The sequence below is a fragment of the Ixodes scapularis genome, unplaced genomic scaffold (assembly GCF_016920785.2).
Source record: "Ixodes scapularis isolate PalLabHiFi unplaced genomic scaffold, ASM1692078v2 PGA_scaffold7__128_contigs__length_106722199, whole genome shotgun sequence".
NCBI lineage: Eukaryota > Metazoa > Arthropoda > Arachnida > Ixodida > Ixodidae > Ixodes > Ixodes scapularis.
In genome coordinates this window covers 33815618-33840752 of record NW_024609882.1, presented here as the reverse complement: position 1 = coordinate 33840752, position 25135 = coordinate 33815618, and the positions used below count along the sequence as shown (strand labels likewise).

At 44.5% G+C, this 25135-nt stretch overlaps 1 protein-coding gene across 1 annotated transcript in view; it reads left to right on the top strand.

Moving 5' to 3' along the window:
* LOC115316272 (thromboxane-A synthase) overlaps positions 1–24260 on the top strand; it is a 69901-nt gene extending 45641 nt beyond the window's left edge. The window contains exons 5-15 of the mRNA XM_040212176.3: positions 1019–1115; positions 7590–7715; positions 8542–8776; positions 9653–9795; positions 11891–12020; positions 12740–12827; positions 13713–13821; positions 17110–17198; positions 18329–18469; positions 19616–19781; positions 24062–24260. Coding sequence (XP_040068110.1) covers positions 1019–1115; positions 7590–7715; positions 8542–8776; positions 9653–9795; positions 11891–12020; positions 12740–12827; positions 13713–13821; positions 17110–17198; positions 18329–18469; positions 19616–19781; positions 24062–24139 — 1402 coding nt within the window. The 3' untranslated portion in view covers positions 24140–24260. The remainder of the gene's footprint in view (positions 1–1018; positions 1116–7589; positions 7716–8541; positions 8777–9652; positions 9796–11890; positions 12021–12739; positions 12828–13712; positions 13822–17109; positions 17199–18328; positions 18470–19615; positions 19782–24061) is intronic.
* Positions 24261–25135: the final 875 nt, after the last annotated feature.

Sequence of the window (25135 nt, the reverse complement as noted above, 5' to 3'; positions counted from 1 at the left end):
GAAGTTAAAATGCACCTAGGTCAGGACGCGCTACCTGAAAGGACCGCTGAGGCATGGTTGTATAAAAACAATATTAATTGTTCCGCAAAACTCTGCAAACTAAAGATTTTAAAAACATAACGCGCCCCCCTTTTTGTACTAAACTCCAATAAATTTCATACAAAAAGGGTCTTTTCCGTTTGTTTTTACGCAAAAACAGGCTTTCAAAAAGCTCAAGGTGACCACAGTACAGACAAACGATAAAGAGTGCCGCTGTTGTCGTATTTAGCTCGGTCTCGGTGGACGCCAGCGGCCCAGGTTTTGACGGCGAGTTTCCCAACTGAGTGTTTTAGTAACGTTGGTTTCACTATAGACCTTTTCCGCTTACTCTCGCCCCGACCGCCAATTAGGCATATCCGGTATGGGCGACGAAAAAATATCAGAACATTACAAGCTGGAAATAGTAAAAAAGTAGAGGGGAGGCAAAACGAGAATGTGTGACGGTTACGTTTATGTCCTAAATGCCTTCTATTGGCGTGGCGACGGCAAAACAATGTTTTCGCCCATACTGGAAGTGACGACAATTCAAGATGGCGGCGCGCTTGCGAAAAAGGTTTATAGGTTCGAGCGCGGGCAACGCTACAAATCCCACGGAGTCCATCACACAGCGCCAAAGTTGCATCGTCACCGCGCTCGTCGCCTTTGTCCATCGGCAACACCGGCTAAACCAGTCTCGTACTGAAAGAAAAAAAAGTGCAGGATCACGCGGACTTCACTGTGCGCGATTAGTTTAGCCGGTGAAAAAAAAAAAAAAAAAAAAAAAAAAAAAAACATTGTTCGAACATGTACGAACGAATCAAACATGTTTTGAATGTTCTTGGGGCATATCCGCAAATAATTATCTCATCATGTCTTTAGTAGGATGTAGGTGCAGTATGTCTGCGGCTCCAGAGGGCGCCACCGGGGCATCTTGGCGCCGATAAAGTCACTCGTCTCCAAGTAAGAACTGAGCGCGTCCCTGGCCATTCCTCAATTCCAGGTACTTTAACGGCTACAGACCTATTCTACTCGTGGCTGACCTCGAAGTCCTCAAAATGGTACAGATCAAGGACTTTCAAGACTTCCTCGACAGAGCGGTGAGTATCGAAGCCACCACGGGACGATTGCATTCGCTGTCCATTATACTCTGCTTCACTGTACTAAGGACCCCCGTGGCTGACTTACTGGTCAATTCGGGGGTCTGTAAAAGTGGTTAATATAGCTGCAAATATACTTCCTATTTTATTATTTCTTTATACCGGGAGACCTTTTGAGAATCTGACAGGTGTGTAAAGGTAAACGAGAACGCACAAAAAAGGCCATTTTTCTACGAGCCGCGTATGCAGCGCATACATACGTGCAGTAAAGGCACGTATGAATAATAATTCAAACAAAGCCGCAGTAAAGGCACACATCAGTGCGCAACCAAAACAAAAGCATAACATTTTACACATTAATAAAGAATTACAAATATAATACGCTTTGCGACGCACCGCCTGAACATAAAAACATGCGGCAGCAAGTGGCACACCTGAATAAACAGAACTGCAGTAAAGGTACAGATAAATAAAAAATGAATTCCAGCGCTCCGCCTAATGAGCAAAACCAAAAAAAGCAAAGCAAAAAACAGCTGCTGTAACGATGAGTGAGGTACTCCAAATGTTATTTCGAATTTTTCTTTTCTAAATGAATTTGGCTTGAGTGGGTACTTCTATGACCGGGAATCTACTTGGCGATTTGGGTTAATATTAAACATGTTATTCTCCACAGTACTGGCCCTATGAGCGGGACACGGCGGTCGCCCAGGCCACAACAATCAGTAGGGGAGACTCTGCCGCCCCCCCCCCCCTTCCCCCCCCCCCCCACACACACATACACCCAGGCTTTTTTTAAATTGTCTTTTCATTTAGCTTTGTTTATTTCTTTGAACACAGTGCCCGAATCGACGCTATGTGCTCAATCCCGTTCGGTTTTGAAATGGGGTTCTCCGCTGACAAAGCGCTCGCGTTAAGCCTTTAGTCAGATGTTTACTAACAACGCGATATCGTACCGAGTAGGTAGGGGCGTATAAAAAGGGAAAGGGGGGGGGGGGCACGGCCTGAGTTCGCCCAGTGCGCCTGACGGTGTAAGGGCGGCCCTGATTCTTGAGCCTAAAAATATGTCTTAAACGCGCTATTTTTCGCCGTGCAGAAAGAAGCGGTAGAATCAGTTGTGTTACCGTGTCCTGTACTTATTCAGTGCTATGATGTTTTATAATGATATAAACCTTGCTGCCAATCTCTAAACATTTTCAAGTTTACTTATTTGATAGGCTCTGAAAGGGTAACATATTACGCAGGCATACTCTTAGGTTGGTCGCATAAGCGTCTTGTAAGCAGCTAGTTATGTTTCGGGCGGAGAGAATTTAAGGTTACGCTTAAAAAAATGAAAGCCGTTTGAAACTCCCTGTAACGCCGAACTAGAGAGCAGCTCTTGGGGAGGAGGAGAGAAGGGTACTAGGGGAGGGTATACCCCTCCTCCTTCCTCCTCGCCTCTTCATCCTGCCTGCTACTCTTCCCTCCGAGCAGCGTCGGCGTAACCGTGAGGTCACGTGACCCTCGTGACCTCGCGGGGGTCACATGACCACAGGGGGGTTCACGTGACGTCACCGGGGTCGCGTGACCTCAGGGGGTCATGTGACACCTTGAGGGGTCACGTGACCCCTCAAGGTGTCACATGATGGGGGTCACGTGACCCCTCGGGATCCCCTTCAAGGGGTACCCCTTGAAGGGGATCCCGAGGGGTGGGAACTCAGACCTCCCGCATGGGGGTCACGTGACCCCCCTGAGGTCGCGTGACCCCCATGAAGTCACTTGACCCCACGCGGACGTTTAGGCACGGTGCCGAAACGTCGCCGCGGTTACGCCGACGGCGACGCCGCTCAAGTTGGAAACGGGCGCCAAAGAGCTGCACTCTAAAACGGAGCTTTTTCTTGGCAGTAAAGCAAATTAAAGCTCGTTAAACTTGCCGCGCGCGCAGCTGACCAAGTACGCAGCGCTCTAGTGGCCTAACAGTTATCGCACTTGCCTTCCACGCAAAAAGCCAGATGTTCGATGTCTGACCGTGGGTAGACATTTTTGTTGGCACTGCAATGTGATGTTCTGGTGGCTTGAGCGGCGTCGGCGTCGGCGTCGGCGTTGGCGTCGGCGTCGGCGTCGGCATAACCAAGGTCATCCCAAGGTCACGTGGCCCCCGTGACCCCCAAGGTCACGTGACCCCCAAGGTCACCCCAAGGTCACGTGACACCCAAAGTCACGTGACCCCCCTGAAGTCACGTGACACCCCAGGTCACGTGACCACCCCCAGGTCACTTCACCCCCCAGTACCCTTCCCTCCTCCTCCTCAAGAGCTGCGCTCTAATTCGGTGTTACAGGGAGTTGTAAACGGCTTTCATTTTTTTGTTGGCACTACAATGTGATGTTTTGGTAAATTCGAGAACCGTGTTGCTGATTCGAGAACAGAATGTTCTACGCGCCGAACCTTCTACGCCGATTGTTCCAGAAGCCCACGCGTGTACAAAAGGGGCTCCGCGCAGACTTGGACGTAGTTCAACCACTTTAGTAAAACTAATGTAGTTTAACTACTTTTCCGAGTAACTTGGTAACTTTCAATTACAACTTCATTTGGGTACTTAGTTGTTTCATTTAACTACATTTTTCAGGTAACTTCTAGTGCTATTTTGCCCATCACAAAAGTTTGAGCGCAGAAATGAACAACACTCCGGCAGATAAAGTGGCATTCCCGAACAAGGGGTCCCCTCACAGTCTGTTCCCACGCGCTTATGCTATTAAGCCGTAGAAACTGCACCACAGGCGTCCTTGGGCCAAGGTGCCGACGAGCAACTGAACATAACACCGACGCGCACGAACGCAGAAAGAGATCCTTAACAAGCCTTGGTCGGGTATTCACCTAGTCCGGTAATGCACGCAGGAGCCGCGCCTCCAGCTGCAACCGTAAAGACGGGGACACTCCGAGGGTTGTTGTTCACACGTTGTCTGCCTTTAGTGAGTTCTGACTCAAGCGGTTTGGGAGTTCCTCGGGAGGCGCCACTGGAATGACCTCGCAGCTGGGCGCCTATTCCCATGGTCGCCTCGTCTTCAGCGCATACTCCCTTGCAAAGCCTGACTCCCCCGCGCACAAACGCAGCAAGGATAATCCGTTCATGGGAGCACGTTCCCGCTCCCAGCTGCAACTGTACGAGCGATGATGCTTGTTCACATAATGCTTCGTGTCCTTCTTACCTTCCACACCAGAGAGACCTCCTCATTGTTGAAAGCGATTTACTTGTCAGGTGTGTCAGGCGCGTCAGGACACCGTAGTCGCCGGCGAGGATTGCGAGTCACCCTTGGGAGATCCCTTCGTTGGACAGGCGTCAGCGGCGAAGTATACTTCGTTTCATCTCCTGTTAAACCAAAACAATTTTTTTTTCAGTAGTGTAGCACTAGCACTGCAACGAGATGCGCAGTCGTCCGAATGGCCTCATCGTCGTGGCTGGAGACTTGAACCCTTGACGGTCAGGTACACTCGCTTAGTGTACTCTCCGAACCTCCTGGGAATAAAGAGAGGCCATTCGTAACAATCTCAACTTGGCGGAAAAAAAAGAAGAAGGTTTGTTATAAAACACTTTAGCCGAAGCAAACCTCACATGTTTCGTCATGGACACCGAAGATGCCGATACCCGCTTACCCGACCCTGCACAGCCTGTTTCTGAAATTTAACCTTGCCGTTCCATCCAGCGCGTCGGTGGAACGTCGTTTAGCTTGACTGGGGACATCTTTAGGAGGAAAAGAGGAAAACCCTCGGATAAGAACTTTGAAAGTCAATTGCTTCTGCGAGCGAATAAACTATTTTCGTAAAAGCGCAAGCCATAAAATGACTGCATTTCTTTTAGGCTTGCAGGGCTTTTCACGAATCAAAACTGCTGTTCATTTTGGTACCACAAAAATATAAAAAAGTAACTTCGACAGTACCTTCAAAAGTAACTCGCTGATTTTTTACAGTAGTTAGTAGTTTACTCAAGTACTATTACAAATGCGTAATTCTTACTCTACTACAATTACTATTATAAATGTGTAATTTCTACTCTACTTCAATTACTTTTGGCGTCTATACTCAGTAACTTAACTAAACCACCTTTTTTGAGTAATTTGTACATGTCTGGCTCCTCGTGGCAAACCGCAGTGAGTCTCGCTCCAGCGCTCGATCCTGCTGTTTCGCCGACATCGACGCCTGCGACGCTAACTTACTTCTATTTTGTTTTGGGCGCAAAATCGCCACATTAAGCGTTGAGTTTTTTCAGATATTTTTCGTCTCATCATTTGTCATTCGTGACAATATATATGTTCCCGTTGAAGTCAGAAGGTACCGTGACTTCCACCCTCTAAAGTTCAGTAATCTGGGTAGAACTTCGATTATAGAGTTTGTAGATACATGGGAGGATATTTTTAATTATAGGCAACTGTCTAATCGCAGTTTATTTTGACTTTCAATTGTCTGGCCCCCTCATTTACCGATTGTAAATAGGCATTTAATTCCCCCTGGTCATCATAGCAAGTAACATGCTTTGAGTAAAGCAAGCCGTCATCTGCAAACAAGCGGGCAGTAACGTTGGAACATATTTTTTTTAGGTAACATAAAAATATAAGAGTTTAAATAACATAAGAATAAAATTGGTCCAAGGACAAATCCCTGGAGAACGGACCGCGCACGCGCGACGTCGTCTTTCCTGCACGACACTTGATTCGGCTCCTCACGTGATCGGATCTCGGCGAATAGCGGCGCGGCGGCACGTGGAAAACAGACGCGCAACTCTGGCTCCCGTATAGGGAGCCTATACAGTTACTCTAGGCCGGTTTGCTGGTGAACGCCATCTGTCGATGCCAATCCGATACCGTGCGAATTTTACGTGACCTTCTGGAGGGACGCGACGACGTGAAAGACGTGTGGACATGTATTTCCTTCACAGCTCTGCATTGGCTAGGACGGCTCGTAGCGTCCGCAGTGGTCCATCGTGGGGCAAAACCGAGTATGGTAGGCAAAAATTAATCGTTTGTCATTTGACATAGACCTACGTCCTTCTCTGCGTTTGGGAGTAGGCGCAAAGTTGGGAGGTCCATGTCACGAAAACTTGGTCACGGAAGGGGCGGCACAAAGATAACACCGGAACGCCGACCAATTTGCATCGCCGCGCCGTGCCAACTGCCGAGAACCGTGCAGTGCGCACGCGTGTTTTTTTACTGCAGTAGCATTCTTTAGCTGCATTTCTTGGATTTTCTGGCCTCCTAATATGTGGCAGGTATGCGCACTAGGCCCATTTCAGCTCATATTCGCACCATTTTCGAAGGACCTGAGGACCTTGACGTCGTCCTAGAGGTCGTCCTTGAGATCATCCTAAACATCGTCCTAGACGTCGTCAATGAGGTTGTCTCTCACATCGTCCTCGACATCGTCCTTCAGGTCGTCCTTAAGGTCGTCGTGGAGGTCATCCTAGAAGTTCGTTTTAGACGTCCTCTAGGACGTCATCTTCGACGTTGTCCTTGAGGTCGTCCCAGAAGTCGTCCTTAAGATCGCTCTACAGTTCATTCTAGACGTTCTCCTCGATGTCGTCCTTGGCGCCATCCTAGAGGTCGTCCTAGAAGCTGTCTTTAATGAGCTCTAGGACGACGTCCTCGACGTCGTCTTAGAAGTTGCCCTTGAGGATTTCCTAGACGAATCACATCGTAATTCATAGGAAAAAACAAAAACAAAATTGGTTTCTACAGCAAGCAAAATGTTGTGTGTATGTTTATACAGCCGGAAGTTAGTCTGGCTCAGTGGGCGTCTGGTGTCTCAGCTGTAGATGAGTAATTTAGCCAGTGCGGTACAACCGCTAACCTGGGGTCTTTAACGTGCACCACGCAATAGTGATACACGACCGCACGCTGGTATGATGCTCATCCAAATCGAAACGGGCATGGGTGGGGGTTGAAACCAGGATCCCTGGGTCCTGCAGCGCGAGCTTTCACTCCACGTGCTCCGAGCTGGGGCCCTAATCTGGACACTTGGCGAGAAAGTCGGCGAGAAATCTGGCGGCCGTGATTGGCCAAAGCAGCACTTGACTTTGGCGCCGGCCAATCATAGCTTCCGGATTTCTCGCCGACGTTTTCGCCAAGTGTCCAGATGAGGGCACCTGGGGTGCGCTAGCCCACTCGGCCACCGATCCCCCGGTTTCTGCCGCAATTCCTTATCAGCTGGCTTGCTCGTTTGTTCGCTTCAACGCGACACGCTCCAGTCTGATTGAAACGGCGGTAAACGCCGCTCCGGCAGCCGTAATTCCACAATCTTCGTTCATCGGTCTGGGCAACAACCGAGCTCGCGTCATCTGTGGCATGGGCAGTTCACGCAACTTTCAAGCGCGGCTCGGCGAAGCGTTAACCCCTCAATTCCCCCCTTCCCCCCTCCCGCCTTACTTGTTGTGCCGCCTACACGTAGTTCTACGGAAATCTATGCAGCACCTATGCACAGACCAATTTTTCCCGGTCTTTTCGTGTCAGCTCCTGTTCCAGACCAAGCGACCGTCGAGTCCACACAACAAGAGTCTCATCCAGCTGATGGGAGCCAGATGGAAGGAAGTGAGGAGTGTCCTCACACCATCTTACACCTCCACCAAACTTAAAATGGTAAATCATTCGAACGTGTTCCCGAAAAGAGAGGGAGAAAAATACAGTAAAATGTCACGTTTTTATCATCGTAAAAAAATAAACTACGCACCACCGAGGTCCCAGTCTCCCCCCCATAGAGTAGCAGTAGCGGACGGGACCAGCTAACAAAGTTTGAAAACTATAACCGTAATGTTATTCAAGAATTTATGACCGTTTTTCTTTAAATTTTACATAGCGAAATGGGGCCGACTTCCAGTAGCTGACGGGAGTTTGAATAAAGTGGCGCCTACCACTGAAACTAAGGTGCCTGCACACCGATCGCTAGAGCTACATTTTAGGAAAAACTAAGCGCTCGGCATTTCGTAATTTATTTGTGCTGCAATAAAAAAAAAAGAAAACAGCGTTACTTTTTTTTACGCTCTGGAGATTTGGAGTACTCAGCGATCAATACGTAAATATACGTTTAAATTACATTTAGTGTGTAATGTATCTATAGGTTGTGCAAAGCAACCTTTACACACAAACACAAAAAAAGAGATGTTTTAGCCGTTGATTTAATTTGGCCGGTCAAACTAAAACTATCTCTTCAATAAACTATCGACAATTTCAAAATATGCTTCCATTATACCTTCCGAAGTATACAATTCGCTTCATAGAAGTGCGAATCCAGTATGCTGTTAGTGTACAGCAAGATTCCACAAATCCAAGATCCGATAAATTCGATCCATTTGATGGCCCATCATGCAGGCGTATTTTAGTGTAAATAACCTTCAACGCGTATCGTAAATTTTAGCTAAATAAGAAATCAAATTATGCTTTCTTTTTTTGCTCTGTACGATTTTAGATGTCAGGTAGCGTCATTTCGACCGTGGAAGAGCTGGTGGGCAGGGTCGGACAGATGGCAGAGAAGGACGAGGATTTCGAGATCGGCCCCATGTACCAGGCACTCACACTGGACGTGATCTGCCGCAGCGCCCTGGGCATCAACTACAACCTCCAGCAAAATCCCAAGCATCCGTTCCTCCTAAGCAGCTGCATGCTTTTCGGAAGCACTTTCTCCTTCATCGCAGTATTACTTGGTAAGCTCGTTAAGGCGGGTGCCTCGGTAATATCTCTCGTTAATATGGATCGACCCCGGTCTTCCCGAGAAAGCGTTCATAATGTATGCATTCTATATTATTGAGACGAAAATGCACGTCTCTTCACCCAGTTAGTTTCCGAAGATATTGTGTAGCGAAGCATCCGCACTAACGGGGTGCGTATTAATGAAACAAGACTCTAATGACACAAACTGAGTCCACTCCACCGTTCGATGGTCCAAGATATATTCGTTGTTTATATCCCGTCTAAAACAGAACTGCAACTTTTATATTTCGTCTTACCCCAACATGAACTATCCAAAAGGCTACATGTGCACTTATGTGGTTTTAGTTGAGGCTCCCGCGATCTAAAGCAATAGGCTTGTCCTTGTAGCATTATTTGGCGTCTATATTAAGATGGCACAGAACGCAACACTTTTTTTTAAAGTTTTAAATAAACTACTTGACGTGACAAGCAGTTCAGTAGAGTATCTCATGGCAATCGGAAACAGTACCAAGAAAACAAAAACGACACAAAACACTAGCATTAGCGCAAGTAGTCTAATAGAGCTCTATTAGTCTTACAGAAAAGTAGGGAAAGGGGGAAGCTTCTTGCGCGTTATTTAATCTGCTCCGTGCTTCGGGGTTTAGATTATGACGTTTCCTAATCCACTCCCCCGCACACTCTCAATTCTTACGGCTATCCTTGGCTTCTTTTTTGCTTCTTGTCATTATTGTTTAAACAAAATGAGGAATTGATTTTTTTTTAAGAATAACATTAGCTGATTTTCAGTTTCATAAATGGCGTTTTTCTGTGTCAACATTTAAGTTCACTTTATCGATACGTTTTTTTCCCCTTTTGACTTACGTTCTCAGCGTCCTTCCCTGGACTTGAGGGTCCACTGCGAGTCTTGAACGGCTGGAGGCTTCGCAGGATGAACAACGGAGTTCACCCTTTTCTCGACGTTCAAGAGAAATGCAAGAGCATTGTAACGCAACGACAGAAGGTCAACGTCGAGGTATGGTGTGTGTGCGTGTCTCTGTCAGAGTGTGTGTCTGCGTTTGTGACACCTCGGAAGCTATTCAGTTCCATAAATATCTGAACCAATTTAAAGAGAGTGAGGGAAAGAACGAGAATAAAAAAATATCATCAATAAATTATGCTACGTAAATACTCAAATGAAGTGAAGAACGTTTTTCTTTCATATTTTTTTTTCAATTCGCATCTAAGGGTGAACAAGAATAAAAACATATTTTTTTTATATTGTATAGACTCACAATGCCGGTAAGGTTGCTGTATTTTAATCAAATGAGCACACATTTCACACGATTGCGGCTGAAATAGAGGACATACAACCAAAATATTACATTTGTAGATTGTTTTTTTTTTCGTAGTCGACTATTTTATATAAAATAATTTAAAAAAAATAATAATTGACAAAAATGGTGTTTTTGAGAAAATTGGCTTCAGACTTCACACATTTGTTATATCTCATAAAGTTGCGTGAATCTGTCGGAGCGGCTAGTCAACAGATCCTAATGATATTAATATATATATAATGGGCTTGGTTTGAGCTCATTGCGGAGCGAAAGAAAAAAAATTACCTCAAGTACAGACAAAGTAAGAACTTGTCAAAGTTTACCTAAAATCGACCTGAACGACGAGTTTGACATTTTTGTTAGAACAAATAAAATTCCTAAAAATATTTGAATACATCAAGGCATCTTCATAGCATCTATGAAATGAGGGGAAAACGTTATGATGGTGAAGGAAACACATTAGTGGCAGCAGAGGGCGTCAAACATACGACCTGCGACGGAAAGCAAAAATACTAGTTTCTGCCGCTATGGCTTCTGCGCTTCTTAACTCGAGAACGAAAAATCTGGGCAACGTGCGGTTTGCGCCGTCCTTCATTTGAGAAATGAACCCAAAACATATCTTTTCTTTGTCAAAATTAAAGATTAGGCCCTCTTAGCTTGCCCGATTTGAGATAAAACCACCGATATTCTGTAAACGACTTAATTTTCGCGAGGACCTAATTTTCGAGAATTTCGCGAATCGCCTACAGATCGCGAATAATAGGCCCCGCGAACAATTCTGGGAAAATGGAAACGCATTGTAATCTATCTTGAGATCCCACCGCGTCGCAAAAATTAGAACCCGTGAATTATTTCAAAACTTCAGCTTTTACCTAAATCGCGAAATATTGAGCACGCGAAAAATAAGTCGTTAGAGACCGATTACCCGTCGTGACGTATCTCCATCAAGGCTGTATAAACATACAGAGCAAAGCAATTTTTTTTTTTTTGGGGGGGAGGGGGGGGGGGGGGTTGGGGCTCGGCCTTCCGAATCCCATGCCCCCCCCCCCCCCCCCCCCCCCCATGGGCTTTCTAAAAAACCGCACAAAATCGACGGGTTTTTAAGTTTCGGTTTGGTATCGGAGCGCATCTCAGCCCCGACGGCACGGCGCCCCGTGGAGAGATAGTGCAACCAACCTCTGCTGTGCTTGTCGTCGTGCGCAGCAGCTGCTGGTTGCACTCTCTCTCCAAGGGGCGCGGTGCCGCTGGGGCCGAGACGCGCTCCGATAGCAGACGGAATCTTGAAAACCCGCCGAATATGTGCGGTTTTTTAGAAAACCGTCAAATGCTTCGCGTGCCTTCTATCGTTCTGCAATTTGTTGATTTGGTGTTTTTTGACGATGCTGAGCAATTTTCTAATTGAAACCATGCCCTTAAACACAACATAAAAAAGTTTATTTCGCCAAAATAATTAAAAACTTAATTATGCCGGACTTTAATCATTTTCCTAAATAGACCCCTGGCCGAGGACCAACACTACACATGCCTTTTTTTGTTGCGCAATATCGAATTTGTCCACCTTTCGTGAAACACCCTGTATATGTCTGAAAGTTATATGATGTATATTAATAAGATAATAAAAGTGGTATAAAGCGTTAAAACACGAGTTTGAAATATTTTGATATATCAATGAAACATGTTCGGAATTTCGTTGGTTGCCACCGCAACAACTGCCCTCGCGTACTATAACACACGTAATTCGTCGAAAGTTCAATTTTTAAGAGAGTACTTTAATATTCATTTTGGCGTGAGCAGCTTCCACTGCAGAAAGACCTCCTGCAACTGATGATCGAGGCTAAGCAGTCGAGAGTCGACGTCGGCAGTGTCACATCCGACCAACTGACTGCTGCTGACGAAAATGAACACGAACTTAAGACCCATATTCGTAAGTCAATCTATTTTTTGCCTGTTTTATTAAAGTTACAAGCTGCTTGGGTCGTATAGGGGGATGAGCAAAATTTCGGAAGGCCGAACGCAATTAATTTTAACGAACGTAACTTTCTGATTATATTGAAGACACGTTTTTGCATACGCCATTTGTTTGCCGAAAACGAGGAATGAACAATAAGTAGGCAAACAGTTTTTCAAGAGGTGAAGCCTCTTCGCGTGCGCTGCGTTGTTAACTGCCCCAGCGCTACGGTATTGCGTCAGAGATGCATATTAATATTTGGTGACTGAAAGACACTGGTGAACCCTGTCATTTAAGATTGCAGTGAAATTCTGACACTCAGGAAGTTGTATGTTGGAAAACGTGACAAAAAGTCTATAGGAAGTTTAGTACGATAAAAGTGTATTAAGCTAGACATTTGGAAGGGAAATGTTGTAACACGAGTGGATGTGTTGTCTGTGTGACAAAGAACTTCCGTTAATTAAAAAGGATGCGTGTACTCAGGTGCCCTGGAAGTGTTATATCCCTTGCTAATTCTACCTATACAGAGACAGGTACCATCACGTAACCTACGCTCAAAAGGCTGGACTGTTGTAACGTTTACGGATCAGTCGCCATCATTGTCTACTCCAAACGAAAGCTTTTTGAATTCCAATAAATAACATCGTCAGTTGTGCGGAATTAAAAACACAATGACGCTTTGTTTTGTTTTTCAGAGGGAAGCAACGGCCTTACCTATTCATCCAAAACAGTTCTTGACGATGACGATATTACGCAGAACGCCTTCCTGGTTCTCATAGCCGGGTGAGTGAATATTCACTGGACGTAAGCGTGCAACCTCCTTCACCGTGCAATGTAAAAGACGCCACAAGAAAGGACTTAACAGTGTTTTTTTTTTCTTCGTGTCTTTTTTATAATCGCGAAAATAAGCTAGGGTTTATCGAACGCTCAGTTTCTGCACAGACGTATCACAATAGATGCGAACCAGGTGACAACGTTTCAGAACGAACCACTTTCTTATTCAAAAGTTATAACTGGCTTTCGAAAAATTTTATTGCTAAAATGGTGGCCGCCAAATCCCACCACCACGTAAGATTGAATGGCGTAAATTACAAAACGCGGGCATTATTTTCCCTTTCAAAGATTAAGAAAATCACGCACAACTTTCGAATAGCATTAAGGTTCTTCAAGGTTGACATCTGGGCCGGGCCGCTAGCTCTACATTTTGCACGGAAACTGAGCGCTTGGCAATGCGTATACTTGTTTTTGCAGTGAACAAAAGGAAAAAAAAAGAAGAAGAAAAACACCATACATTATTTGGAGGGACACGTTTTACAAAGAGCGACACAGTCAGCAAAGTCAGGACAAACAAGCAATCGCCTGCTATTTTTCGTGTGCTCCTCTTCCTAATTGTTTATTGTTGTATTTGTTTAAAACAGAGATTGATTTTGTTTTGAGAGGGGCAGTACACCGCACTAAAAACGCATGAGGTCAAGGAAGTGCAGGTAGACATACAGAAATAAACATTAAACCCTAGATCTTGACAAACACTTGAGCAGCATAGCACCAAAAGTGGGACTACGTTCTGCCGCTACTCAGCGTGCAACAAAAGCCAAATGTTCTTGATTACGTTTTTTTGTTATTTTTATTGTTTGGTTTTTAGTTTTTTTTACCTTTTTTGCATAAAAGGTTTGAGACAACAAGCAACTCCATGACTCTCATCACTCACATGCTGGTGAACTACCCCGAGGTTCAGGAGAAAGTTCGGCGGGAACTCCTGTCAGTCCTGGAAGAGGACGTAAGAACTTTTTTCTACGTTGGCAATAAATACCAAACATTTGATACAGCACATCAAATGACAAAACACAAATTTAAGCTCACGAAGACCTTTGCGTCGTTCAGATCGAGAGCACCTCGGCTGCGATATTTTGTTTCTCGCGAATGAAAATCTATAAGCGAAAATTTCCCTCAGAGTCATCCACGTGACATTTTGTCTTCTGTGTGGACTTCGCCAGATTCTCTGTCAGTCGCACCTTGTTGACATTTAATGTTACGAAAGAAAGTTGACAAATGTTTCTGCTAGAGAATGAAGGGAAATCAAGTTGCTTTTGAAATACAAACATGTACAACTACAAATAAGCGCGCAACGAAATTGATAAGAGTGTCTTTAAAGCTAGGCTAGTGCTAAGGCGAAAAAATTGCGTTTTTCACTGAGGCATATGACAGGTACCCGTGCCTTACTTCAAAAGTTATTGTGAAAGTGGCTGAATAATAATAAAAAAATCTTAAGAGAACTTGCGTTAGGGGAAAACATACTTCTTTTATTATTTAAGATAACTGAATTATTTTTAACTGTTTATAGCGCTTGATTTTTATAAATCTGGTGTAGTTTGGATATAACTTTTTATATTTTGATGAAATGCACATGCAGAAAAAAACATGTTATTGCGGACACCTGGAGGATTAAACCACATTTAACGGAGCCCAGTAAAATAAGCTTATTCACTCCTTTTAACCCAGTAAGTGTAATGAACAACAAAAAAAAATGTGTGCGAGACGTATTTAATTGTGAAGTCCATAAAAATCGCAAGAACGCTATTTTAAAATGGCTAAGAAAAGTTTTGTGATTTTGGTATAAATAAAAAACTATATATACACTCTAGCCTAACTTTGACAATTTCATTTTACCTATCTTAAAGTCAGGGTGTCGAACCGGAACCGAACCGAACCGAAAACCGGAAGCGAACCCGTATTTTTTCCGGAACTCAACCCGAACCCGAACCGTTATATTGTTATCGCGATGAACCCGAACCGGAACTGAACCGGAAAAAAAATAACGGTTACCGGCTTATGTCAAAACGGTTCGGCCACGCGCTGTTGACAATGAATGTGCTATCAATGCCATTTGTTTTTTAAATGCCGTCAACTGACACACACCTCGCTTACATATTTTTCTTCTCCACTCAGTCTTAGGAATATAAACGCTGCATCCATGAATCTTGACAAACGCTGCATCCATGAGTCTTGACATAGGAACCAGTATTGCGCTGGTCGCGGCTTGCACGGAAAAAAAAGAATCGGAAGGCTGTGCAAAAAAAAAAAAAAAAAAAAAATTGCGTCACGGGATTTCATTTTCCTACAATCTCGTAAATCCTAAATGCTGCTGTGTGCTCATTTCATAACACTTTTCTAGAACGCGCGAGTTCTTGAAGCTTGCTTCCATCGGAATGAGAAAAGAAAAGGCTGTGGAGTTTGATAATAATGCATCCGGTTTCGTGTAGGCAATTAGAAGCTAACATATTTGTGAGACAGCGAACTCTTCTATTTTAATATTTATCCTATTACGTCCTTCTGGCGTTGCGTTCGGTGAAGTGTTTTTCATATTCCGTATCTTGTTTAATGAAAACTTCTTTAAGGGTCTAATTTGAGTTACCGAAGGCTAGTTCAAATAAAGAAAGCTGTATTTTCTCCCCTCTGTTCCTTCAATTGCTTACACGCCGAGGTGGCGGGATAGTTAGCGAGTTCTACTTGTAAGTGGGTTTGTAAGGAGGTCGCGGATTTTACAGCTACTGCGTCGGACCCAGTTAGATGAAGTCCGAATGCGTAAACGTCGGTGAGGTAACCTTTGAGTGCACATAAAGAAACTATTCCTGGTAGAAATCCCTGAGCCTTACACTACGATGTATCCCGCTTCGTATGTGCTGATTTCAGATGTTTTATTTGTAATTTATTTTGATGTTGCAATTTGTCATTTATAATTTTTGAACCGGTTTGCGAACCGGTTCAGCGCCCCGAACCGGTTCGCGAACCGGTTCGCGGATCGAATTAGTCGAACCGGAACTGAACCGGAACAAAATAAATTTACCTGAACCTGAACCGTAACCGAACCCGTATTTTTTTCGGTTCGACACACTGCTTAAATATATACATGCCAAATTTGGTTCTGGTATGACAATAGTAAGAACAGACATTCTTGTGTGCAATGTGCGAAGGTGTCCCAAAATTACATAAAGAGAACACGTTTGAACATTACCATAGATCTGAAGCGACACTCTTTAACGGCGAGTCAAAAAAAGTTGTGCTAATATTTTTTGTTAGAATTTGAGGCTGCAGAGGACTGCAATGGAAATAAGATTGCCAGGATTGTTATGTCACGGCGGGCGAAGTCACAATTCGAAGAATCGCACAAACAAAAACGGCTCAAAATATGCCTTTGCCGTGCGTTCTTCAAATGCGCATTTGTCTAATTTTGCGACCATAATCGGTCCTTTTTCATTTATATGCATTATGTATGAAGATCAAAAAGTAATGAAAAACCATAAAAGCCGATATTACTTTTTTGTTCCTAAATATTGCCGTTTATTGACCCGGATATGACGCTTGATTCGGAGCATGGTGACATGTCTTAACGAGCCCCGCTCTGATTCATATTTCCGATAAACAGTGTGAAGTACGGGTGTGGTACTCCGCACTATTTTCCTTATGGCAGCTGCCTTGGGACACCAACAATAAACATTTCGAGTGCTTTCATTGGCGCATAAATATTTATCTCGTAAATTTTGCTTAAGGCAATGGAAAAGCAGCACGTGAGGATGTCGTGAATTAGTTGGTCTACCGCTGATTGTATGGACCTGAGTTTAGTAGATGGTGCCACTTTGAAGCTGAAATAGATAGGATTGATAGAGCTCAATACTGAGCGTTGAATATCCATCAAGGTCCTTCAAAAATCCGGTACAAATAAAATTAACATTCTTTACGGACGAAATTAACATCACCCATTGGTCAATTTAATACTCATTTAGAGAAATAAAGTTTCCGCCTTTTTTTGTTTGTTTGTTTTTCATTTTATATAGCGAATTGCCTCGTACGCGAATAATGTATATTTTGTTTTAATTAATACCATTTTGTTACAAACAAAAATCGCCGAAAAAATACAGGGACACAGACGAAAGGAAACGGGACAAGGCGCTCCTGTTACGTCGAAAGCAAAGTTTTCGTCAGTATACCAAAGTTTAATTGAAACATATTATGTAACCGATCTTGCAATCGAGGCGTATATTTATTGGTCTTTTTTTTTTTCCTTCAGGAAGAAATCACCTATGGTACTATTCAGAAGTTGCCGTACCTACACTGCGTTGTGTGCGAAACAATGCGGATGTACCCTCCGATATTTGGGTAAGTAAGTATAAATAACTGTTGTTGGCAGGGTAAATTTGCTGCCGCGTGCTGAATGATATTCACAAAATAAAACACGTGCATATCCGCCGTTCTTGAAACATATCGCAATTTACACTATTGGCACCCAGATTCGATGTAACGTGAAGATCGCTATTTGCACATAGCGTGTCACACGGCATGTGAAGTGACAAAACTTTTTGCTCACTATACACGGCAAATCAACTTTCAGTGATTTCCTGCGGATCACAAACAACGCCCTACTCAAATCCCTCCTTTCACAAGCTGTGCACAACGCTCTACGCTACACACGCAGCACACAGTGGTCACCACATACCTATGGGGTCTGAACACTTATATATTGTGACAAGACGCCCCCGATGGTAGGACTTGAAAGGAACTTTATGGAAGCCTTCGATTTGCAGCCGACGTTTCGCGAAGCGATCTCGTCGGTTATCAATATGTCGACTGTAGGTCAAGAGACCCATTCGCACGGCCAGTACACTATACAGAAGACGCGATGTTCCATGCAGGCACGATAAGAGAATTATCTGCGGGTACGCATCAACCATATTCGAAGTATGTCTGCTTTTTAATGCTTAGAACAATGTCTGCAGGCAGGTTTTTAATGACCAAAGTGACTAGTGTTTAGACAGGATGACCTCGGCCTAAGGTTTACTAGAGGTTATTTCCTAAGTTCTTCCCTCCAGCTTTCTTCGTCTCGTGCACCGTTTTCATAAATGTAGGAACACGTGATTCGCTATGACCACATTCCCGCATTATGGGAGATAGATGGTTGTCTATGGTCACTTAAACCTCGTCACGTCAAGCACCAAGGTTGCACAGCCTGTGGCACTTACTTGGTGCTGCCGTGCACCTCGCCCTGACCGTGTGGTGATAAGTTATCTTGGTAGTGTTAATTATATACGACCGTGCGTTGCCGCACAAAACTTCGCACGATAAAACATAAATGTCTGGAGTACCAACTGCGCGGTACTTCCTGAGGGGCGTGCACAAAGAGATTGCGTTCTATGAACCCAGCTTGAGTGTGGCGTAACTTTATGTCATGTTTGCTACACCTCCCATTCAAGATTTCAACGTAGGCAACCCCAGACATGATTGCCTCGCAGGTTCGTGACTCGGGAAGCTGCCGTGGACAAACAGTACGGCGAACTGAAGATTCCCGCCGGTACAGCAGTTATGAGCGCCGTTGACTACATCCACCACGACCAAGATAACTGGGAAGACCCTTATACGTTCGACCCGGACAGGTAACCGTTAACACGTCTCTTACGGATTCGAGTAACACTAGAAGGGTGCCCAATGATTAAGGGAACAGAAGACAGGTGCCTTTCTTTAGCACTCTTTCTAAAGACAGTGTAACCCACCGGTATTTATGCGAACGAAAGACTGTTTAGAAATAACAAGCTCATTCAATGCCGGCTGCAGGAATCCGACACCAGAATATAAAACAAACGAATATATATTGATTTCCTTCATAAGTGTAGTATAGCGTCTGGCAATTTTTTTCCTTTTTTTTTCTGCTGAATGTTTCGTTGGTTTCGTGTACACACGTGGTAATCGCTGTAAACAGAAAAGAAGCACGGCTTAACCCGAGCATGCAGTAATAGAGTCGGACTACTGTGTTCTTTGCGGGTTGCGCTTGGGCCGGTACTCTGCCGCCTTCCCTTGGCCGATACCACAGTGGGTCAAAATTAGACATTCATAAAACTAAAACGCAAGAAACGTCCCATAAAAATGTCAGAATGAACAGAGAAAGACGTCAGAAAAATGTGAGCAAACAGCAATGTAGAGCACAGTGGAAGAAGAAATATGTCTAAACAAGGTCAGCCAAGGCCGCAAAATCTTCCTCAAGCTTTGCGCCTTTCCCAGCAGGGTCACTGTCTGTTTAGGGGCCTTCGCGCAGGCCCAGTCCCGCGCCGACATGGCTTGAAAACGTGCGCTCGTACAAGGACGATTCTTCGAGCCCCTAGTCACGTTGCAAAACTCAATGCGCTTGCCAGAAATGCAAAGCGAACCTCTGACGCACTTGCTCCCTGGTGAGGTGGCACCGTTCAGGCACCTTTTTTGTTCCACCGTGGTGTGGCATTTAGGTGAATGCAAACGCAGAAAAGAAAGATAAAATTAAAAAAATATACGAGAAAATTAAATTTTAGAAGTAAAGGAACAACAAAGACCCACATTGGAATCGTTTGTTTTTAAATAAATAAATCTAACCTGATCCAAATAAAACTTTATAAGCTCTTATCCACTACGGCAAAGATCATAATTAGTATTTTCAATAACGCAATGCGCAATACAATTCCTTCCGGTAATTACAAGAACGAACCCCAAAACAAATGTTGCGAGCGGACGAAATGTTTGACGTAATAGCGTCCGCCGTTCTCTCTCGGCAGGTTCCTTCCCGAGAACAAGCACAAGTTCAATCCCTTGGCCTGGCAGCCCTTCGGTGCGGGACCTCGCAACTGCATCGGCATGCGCTTTGCGCAAATGGAGATCCGCTTCACCTTCGCCCACATCCTCAGAAAGTACCGCCTTGTGCCCACGGAAAATACCGAAAAGGTGCGTTCACTGCATGCGCGATCATCTTTACGCACAACCATTAAGGATGATTCACGCGGGTGAGATATTCCTCTCTTAGTTCCCCAGGAAGTAACAACGTCACGCCTTTGCTCGGAGCTACGGGAAAAATTTTGTTCCCGTAGCGCATAGCAAATTTGTTTGCTCTGCGGCATTCCGCGGAGCAAACAGATTTTGCTCTTCGGAATACGGGTGGTGGTATCGGGATGTTCTGATTGTGTATACGCTGTAGCGCTGTTGCGCACGTCGTCTGAGGCACCCGAAAAAGTCTTCGGTATTAATCAATGACGTCCTTAGGCCGCTCCTCATGCAACTCGTTTTGAATTTTACGTTCTTTGTGTTGCATCCACGCAAAGAAAGATATATTTTTTGAACAGAAAGCAGTTGGTTGTTTTCTACATCTAACACCGCTGCTGCCGTAATCGGGTATCCTCGTTTTATGTACGCCTCCATTTTTCTACTCTCGTCAGCGCGCACCGAGCCCTGTTCTCGAGAGTGCGACCGTTAAATGCGTCTGATAACACTAACATCCCTCTCGCTCACCGCCGTTCGTGTAATGCTAAGACCGGGGAGCGAGTCCAGCTGGTTTCGCCGATCACTGATGTCACGGACATCCCTCCCCGAAAGCCTCCCCCATGGGAATACTCCTTTCTTAACACCACCTATACCGCGTTTTCCGTATTCACACACTTACGTTTGCTAACGACAGAGTTATTGTTATATCTTACGATGCGAGAATACACTGGCACACTGGCGCCGTCTGTGAAGTGGCCCTAGAACTGAATTTTACAGGAGCGAAGGTCTCGCGATATTTGCGAGATCATATGTACGCACTACCTATGAGAAAGAGGTCGTTTAGAACCAGATTCGTGCATATCTTCAATAGTTTACTCAGGATAATTTATATCAAATACTTTTGGTAGTATTTTGGCATCTTGCAAATACATTTCGTCTAAAGTAATTGCTACTCTATCTTAATTACATTTTTCACACTATTGTATTAAGTATTTTAAATACATTTTGCAACCTTGAAAAATATTTGTCGCTGGAACAACCTACGAAACTAGAGATCGTCAGACTTCTTGGCAAAGCTGAATCAATTTCATATTTGGAGCCAAAAAAAAAAAAAAAAAAACGAATCAAAATCCTGGTTACGTGCCTAGCTGGAACACTGACCCAGTAGCGAAGCCAAAAACAAAAAGCCAAAAAAATTTAGAGCAAGCAAAAGAGAAAGCCAAAGCAGAAAAGTGAAAGTGTCAGCGTCAAATGGAAGGTAGGCTTGCAGGTCGCGCGGGCGTTCCAAAAATGAACTATGGCGAGCATTTGTTTTCTGCTGCTGCGTGGGTGTGGGAGCGAGTTTCCAACATATTCATTTGACATTATGAAACTGATTTTAATCAGTTGGGAACAAAGTCTATAGTCCAAAGAGTGAAACCCTGTCTCCCACTGATGTCACTTTTTTATTGTTGTCAGTGGAGACTTTCACCTTAAAAAAACACGGTGAGGACCAAATTTGTAAATTCAATAACATCACGGAACAAGGATTTCCCGAATATTCGATTATTTTTCAGCGATGTTTGTTGGTGTGTTTAGCAAATTTTCGGGCCAATTAGGGACTATGAGGAAAACGTCGAAGTGCTCAAGGAAAAAAAATGTTTGCACTTATCATTTTGTTTAGATATGGTCTCTATTGTGCCGGCGGCCCAGAAACATTAGCCTAGACTAGTTTTGCTGGGTTGCCATCAAAGAAGTCAAGAAAACACTAATTTTAAAACGAATTAACAGATTCAAAATTGCGTCTGGTGGCAGTCTATGAAGCTAAGTTTGAATGCCGCCACTTCATGAGTTCCTAAGATGCAGCGCCAGTTCGCGGCACTATGGCTCGCTCGTTGAGTTAATTAGTCCTGAATGTGATTTGGGGGGGACGATAACGCGTTTACAACGTTGTATCTTTTAACGCTTTTACAGCGGAGCTGTTAAGGGCTAGGTTCCCCAGGATCGTGTCCACCGACAAAGAAATTGTAAAACCAAACTCTGAGCAGCTACCGCCATCTATGAGCAACGGCGGCAACCAGACAACTGGTTGCCGCCGTCGCTCATAGATGGCGGTAACCTTTCTTCGGAAGCAGAGCCGTATATACACGTTTGCAAGTCCGGCTTCAGGGCGCCGCCATCTTGCCTGTCTGGGGTGCGCTTGGACCAGTCATAATCCGATCACGAAGCCTTGCTAAGGCGTCGTAATCGGATTATGGCCGCTCACGAGAGCGCACCCCACTGAGGAAGATGGCGGCGCCCCGAGACCGGACTTGCAAACGTGTATTGGGAGAGTTTGGCCAGTGGGTGTGGCGACGAAGGCGCCGGAGAGGAGAAAAGTAAATGAAAGGGAGGAGAGCGCCGAAGGAGCGAGAGAGCAAGAAGGGAGCAGAGAGGAGACGACCGCCATTTTTGAGCAAAGCTGTCGGAGACTGGTCGGAGAAGAGCGCTGCTGAGGCTACGCGTCGTCTGCTACGGGCCGGCTTCTTTTTCGCCTGAATAAAAGTTTGTGGCCATACGCCGAAAAATCTTCATTTATTAGCTTTTTAACCCACCGAGGAATAACAGAATGTAATTTTCTTGCCAGAGCCAGCGATATAAAAGGCAATAATCGAGATTTAGATGCCGATCCCACGCATTCCGCCGGGAGAATGATCGAAGATGGCGGCCCTCCCCACTCAGCTGCGAGCAGCCGGGAGTTCGCGCGCATGCGCTCATGCCTCTCGCTCTGCGCCGCGTGCTGATTGGCTCGCTCGGGAGGAGAGCGTTACGGTGGCAAGATCATAGACTGACCGAACAGTGCTTCCGAAGGAAGCACTGTTCGGAGGAAGAGGAGTGGTTCGGAACGAGCGGCGATGTGCGCAGCAGCGCGAATGGTTCCGCATCGTCGCGAGGCCGCTATCGCCTAAAGTTCGACTGCGTCGAGCGCTTCGGATTCCCTTGCGAAGGAAGAGCAGATCGCTTGCCTGGAAAGCCACCGCCGAGAACAGAAGCTAAAGCTCCGGTGCTCTTCCATCTTCACCAGAGTGGAAAGGCTCAAATTTTGTCATAGTGCTTCCGCAACGTGCAGTCCACACCATCAAAATCGCCGTTCTTTGCAGACGTTAGATAAGAGATTAATCTGAGGATGAGGGACCTCTACCAGGCCAAACATACCAATCCGCCCCCTGTGGGTAGCGCGCGCAGATATGGCGCCCAGTGAATACCTTATATACACAGCTTGCCGGTGTCGCCATTGCTGGGTACTGACGGTTATTTCTGCTTACTGGTTCCTTAGAGCTACTACTTCTGCGGCGTGAAACTAACACGGCGAACCGAACGCTCGTGACACGTAAAAGACCTGCATGACCGCGAATGACGGTACGGGCCAGTTATGCAGGAATGGGGCGTACAGTCCTCGGATGTTACCAGTGGACGAGATTTTCATTCGTTGACGTCCCCAAGTGGCAAGGTTCGCAACTACAGTGCCCTTGGCCGTGCATTAGTTATTGACGTCACGAGCGCGATACGGATTGCGCTTCTCGCTGGTCGACTTTGATGCGAGAGGTAGAATCTTCGCCTTCACCCGATTTCGTGTTTCCGGGCACCCCTTTAAAGGGGTTGCCGAACGAAACATTTCAGTATCCACAATAAGTGGCGCACGATCTTTCCCCGAGACAGCAGCCGCCGGTGTGCGCGAACACTCGCAACGAAATTAACGTTATAGGATCCCCTTTTCACGCTTAAGGTAACAATGGAATGTGTGAGCTCTGTAGAAAAAGAGAATAAATGCAGGTTTTTCATCTCCACAGTGGGATCTGGTGTAAACGGTAGGTGAATAATTGGTTTAAAAAGCACGTAGCTTTCACTTGTTGGAATGAAATGCCTGTCTTTATTTTCCTTTTTCCCAGATATTATACATTTCACTGTCATCTTAAGCGTGAAGGGAGGAATATGACGTCAATTTCGTTGCGTGTAGAGATCGTGCGCCACTTTTTATGGACGCTAAAATATTTGGTTCAGTATCCCATTAAGTAAAACGGGATAAAGTAATAAAACGTAATAAGTAACCGCAGTATCGTCAGTTCTTGTTTTTTTCATTCAGTATAACTATTTATTTTCTTCGAGTGACATTGGATAAGCAAAATTGATCGTCCCGTCAGTGAAACAGTAAAGTTTTAATCACAAATAACGTCCCATTCTTCACTGTGGAAGGAGCAAATAAGATATTAATTTTTTTTCTTTTCCAGGATCCACCAAAAATCGACATGAATCCTCTCGTGCTCCGGATCAAGAATGGAGTGAATGTGAAGGCAGTGCCGCTTTAAAGCGACGATCCGCTTGACAAGAAAATTTCATAATTCATTCCAACATTGAAATAATACATGTCACCACTCGTACACATAAAGCTCACAAGCGTTTTAGAATAAAAATTGCTGCTTCTGTTTATTTTTTTTAATATAGTCAATAACAACGTCGCATGTTTTCTACAAAATATGTTTCTGTTGTTTCAGTCAGCAATATTTCGTTTGCTGATTAATGCGCAGTACAATGTGCAATATAGTACACTATTTTATTTTACTTTTGCTTCTTTTAGCACACTTTTAGTAACTCATGTTATTTAGTTCTGTTGGTGCTGACTATTGTCAAATTACATTGGAGAGACATGCTTCCACGCGTTATGTTCCACCAAGTAATTTTTTGTGAACAAGTATGCTCTTTGAGGTTTCGCTGTAGATTTTCCGCCAAGTGCAGGGTTGCATAGCAGTTTGTATTTTTTTACTTGTCTGTTGTCACCGATACCTTTGTCAGTTATGTGCTACCAACATAGCGAAGTGCGCGTTCTGACAAAATTCACTAAAAGATTTAATGGAAACAAATTGCCCTATGTATGCATGCGCTGTTGTTATACATAAACGCTATAAAAACACTTTATTAACCACAGTATTAAATATATTTCGCTGTTTGAGGTGAAAAAAGACAGGAGGGTTGTGACAAGAATGCATCATAACCTCGCCGACAAGCCCAAGGTTTTATGGTTAGATAAAACGATCACTCTACCGATTCACGAAACCACCTTGTAGATATATTTTGTTTCTTGTGTGTGTGCGTGTTTTGTGAGTTCACCTGCATTTTTTTCGAACGGGAGTCCTGAAACAAAAAGTAAAACACAAACTTGTCGATTTAAAAAAAAAAAGGCTTCCGAAGAAAAAAAATAACACAAAGAAAGTGACCATTTTCTTGACACGTAAGAATCTGTCTTTTATATTTGAAATAACCAAAATTATCGCCAAGTGATGCTATCACTATTTTCATTAATGTAC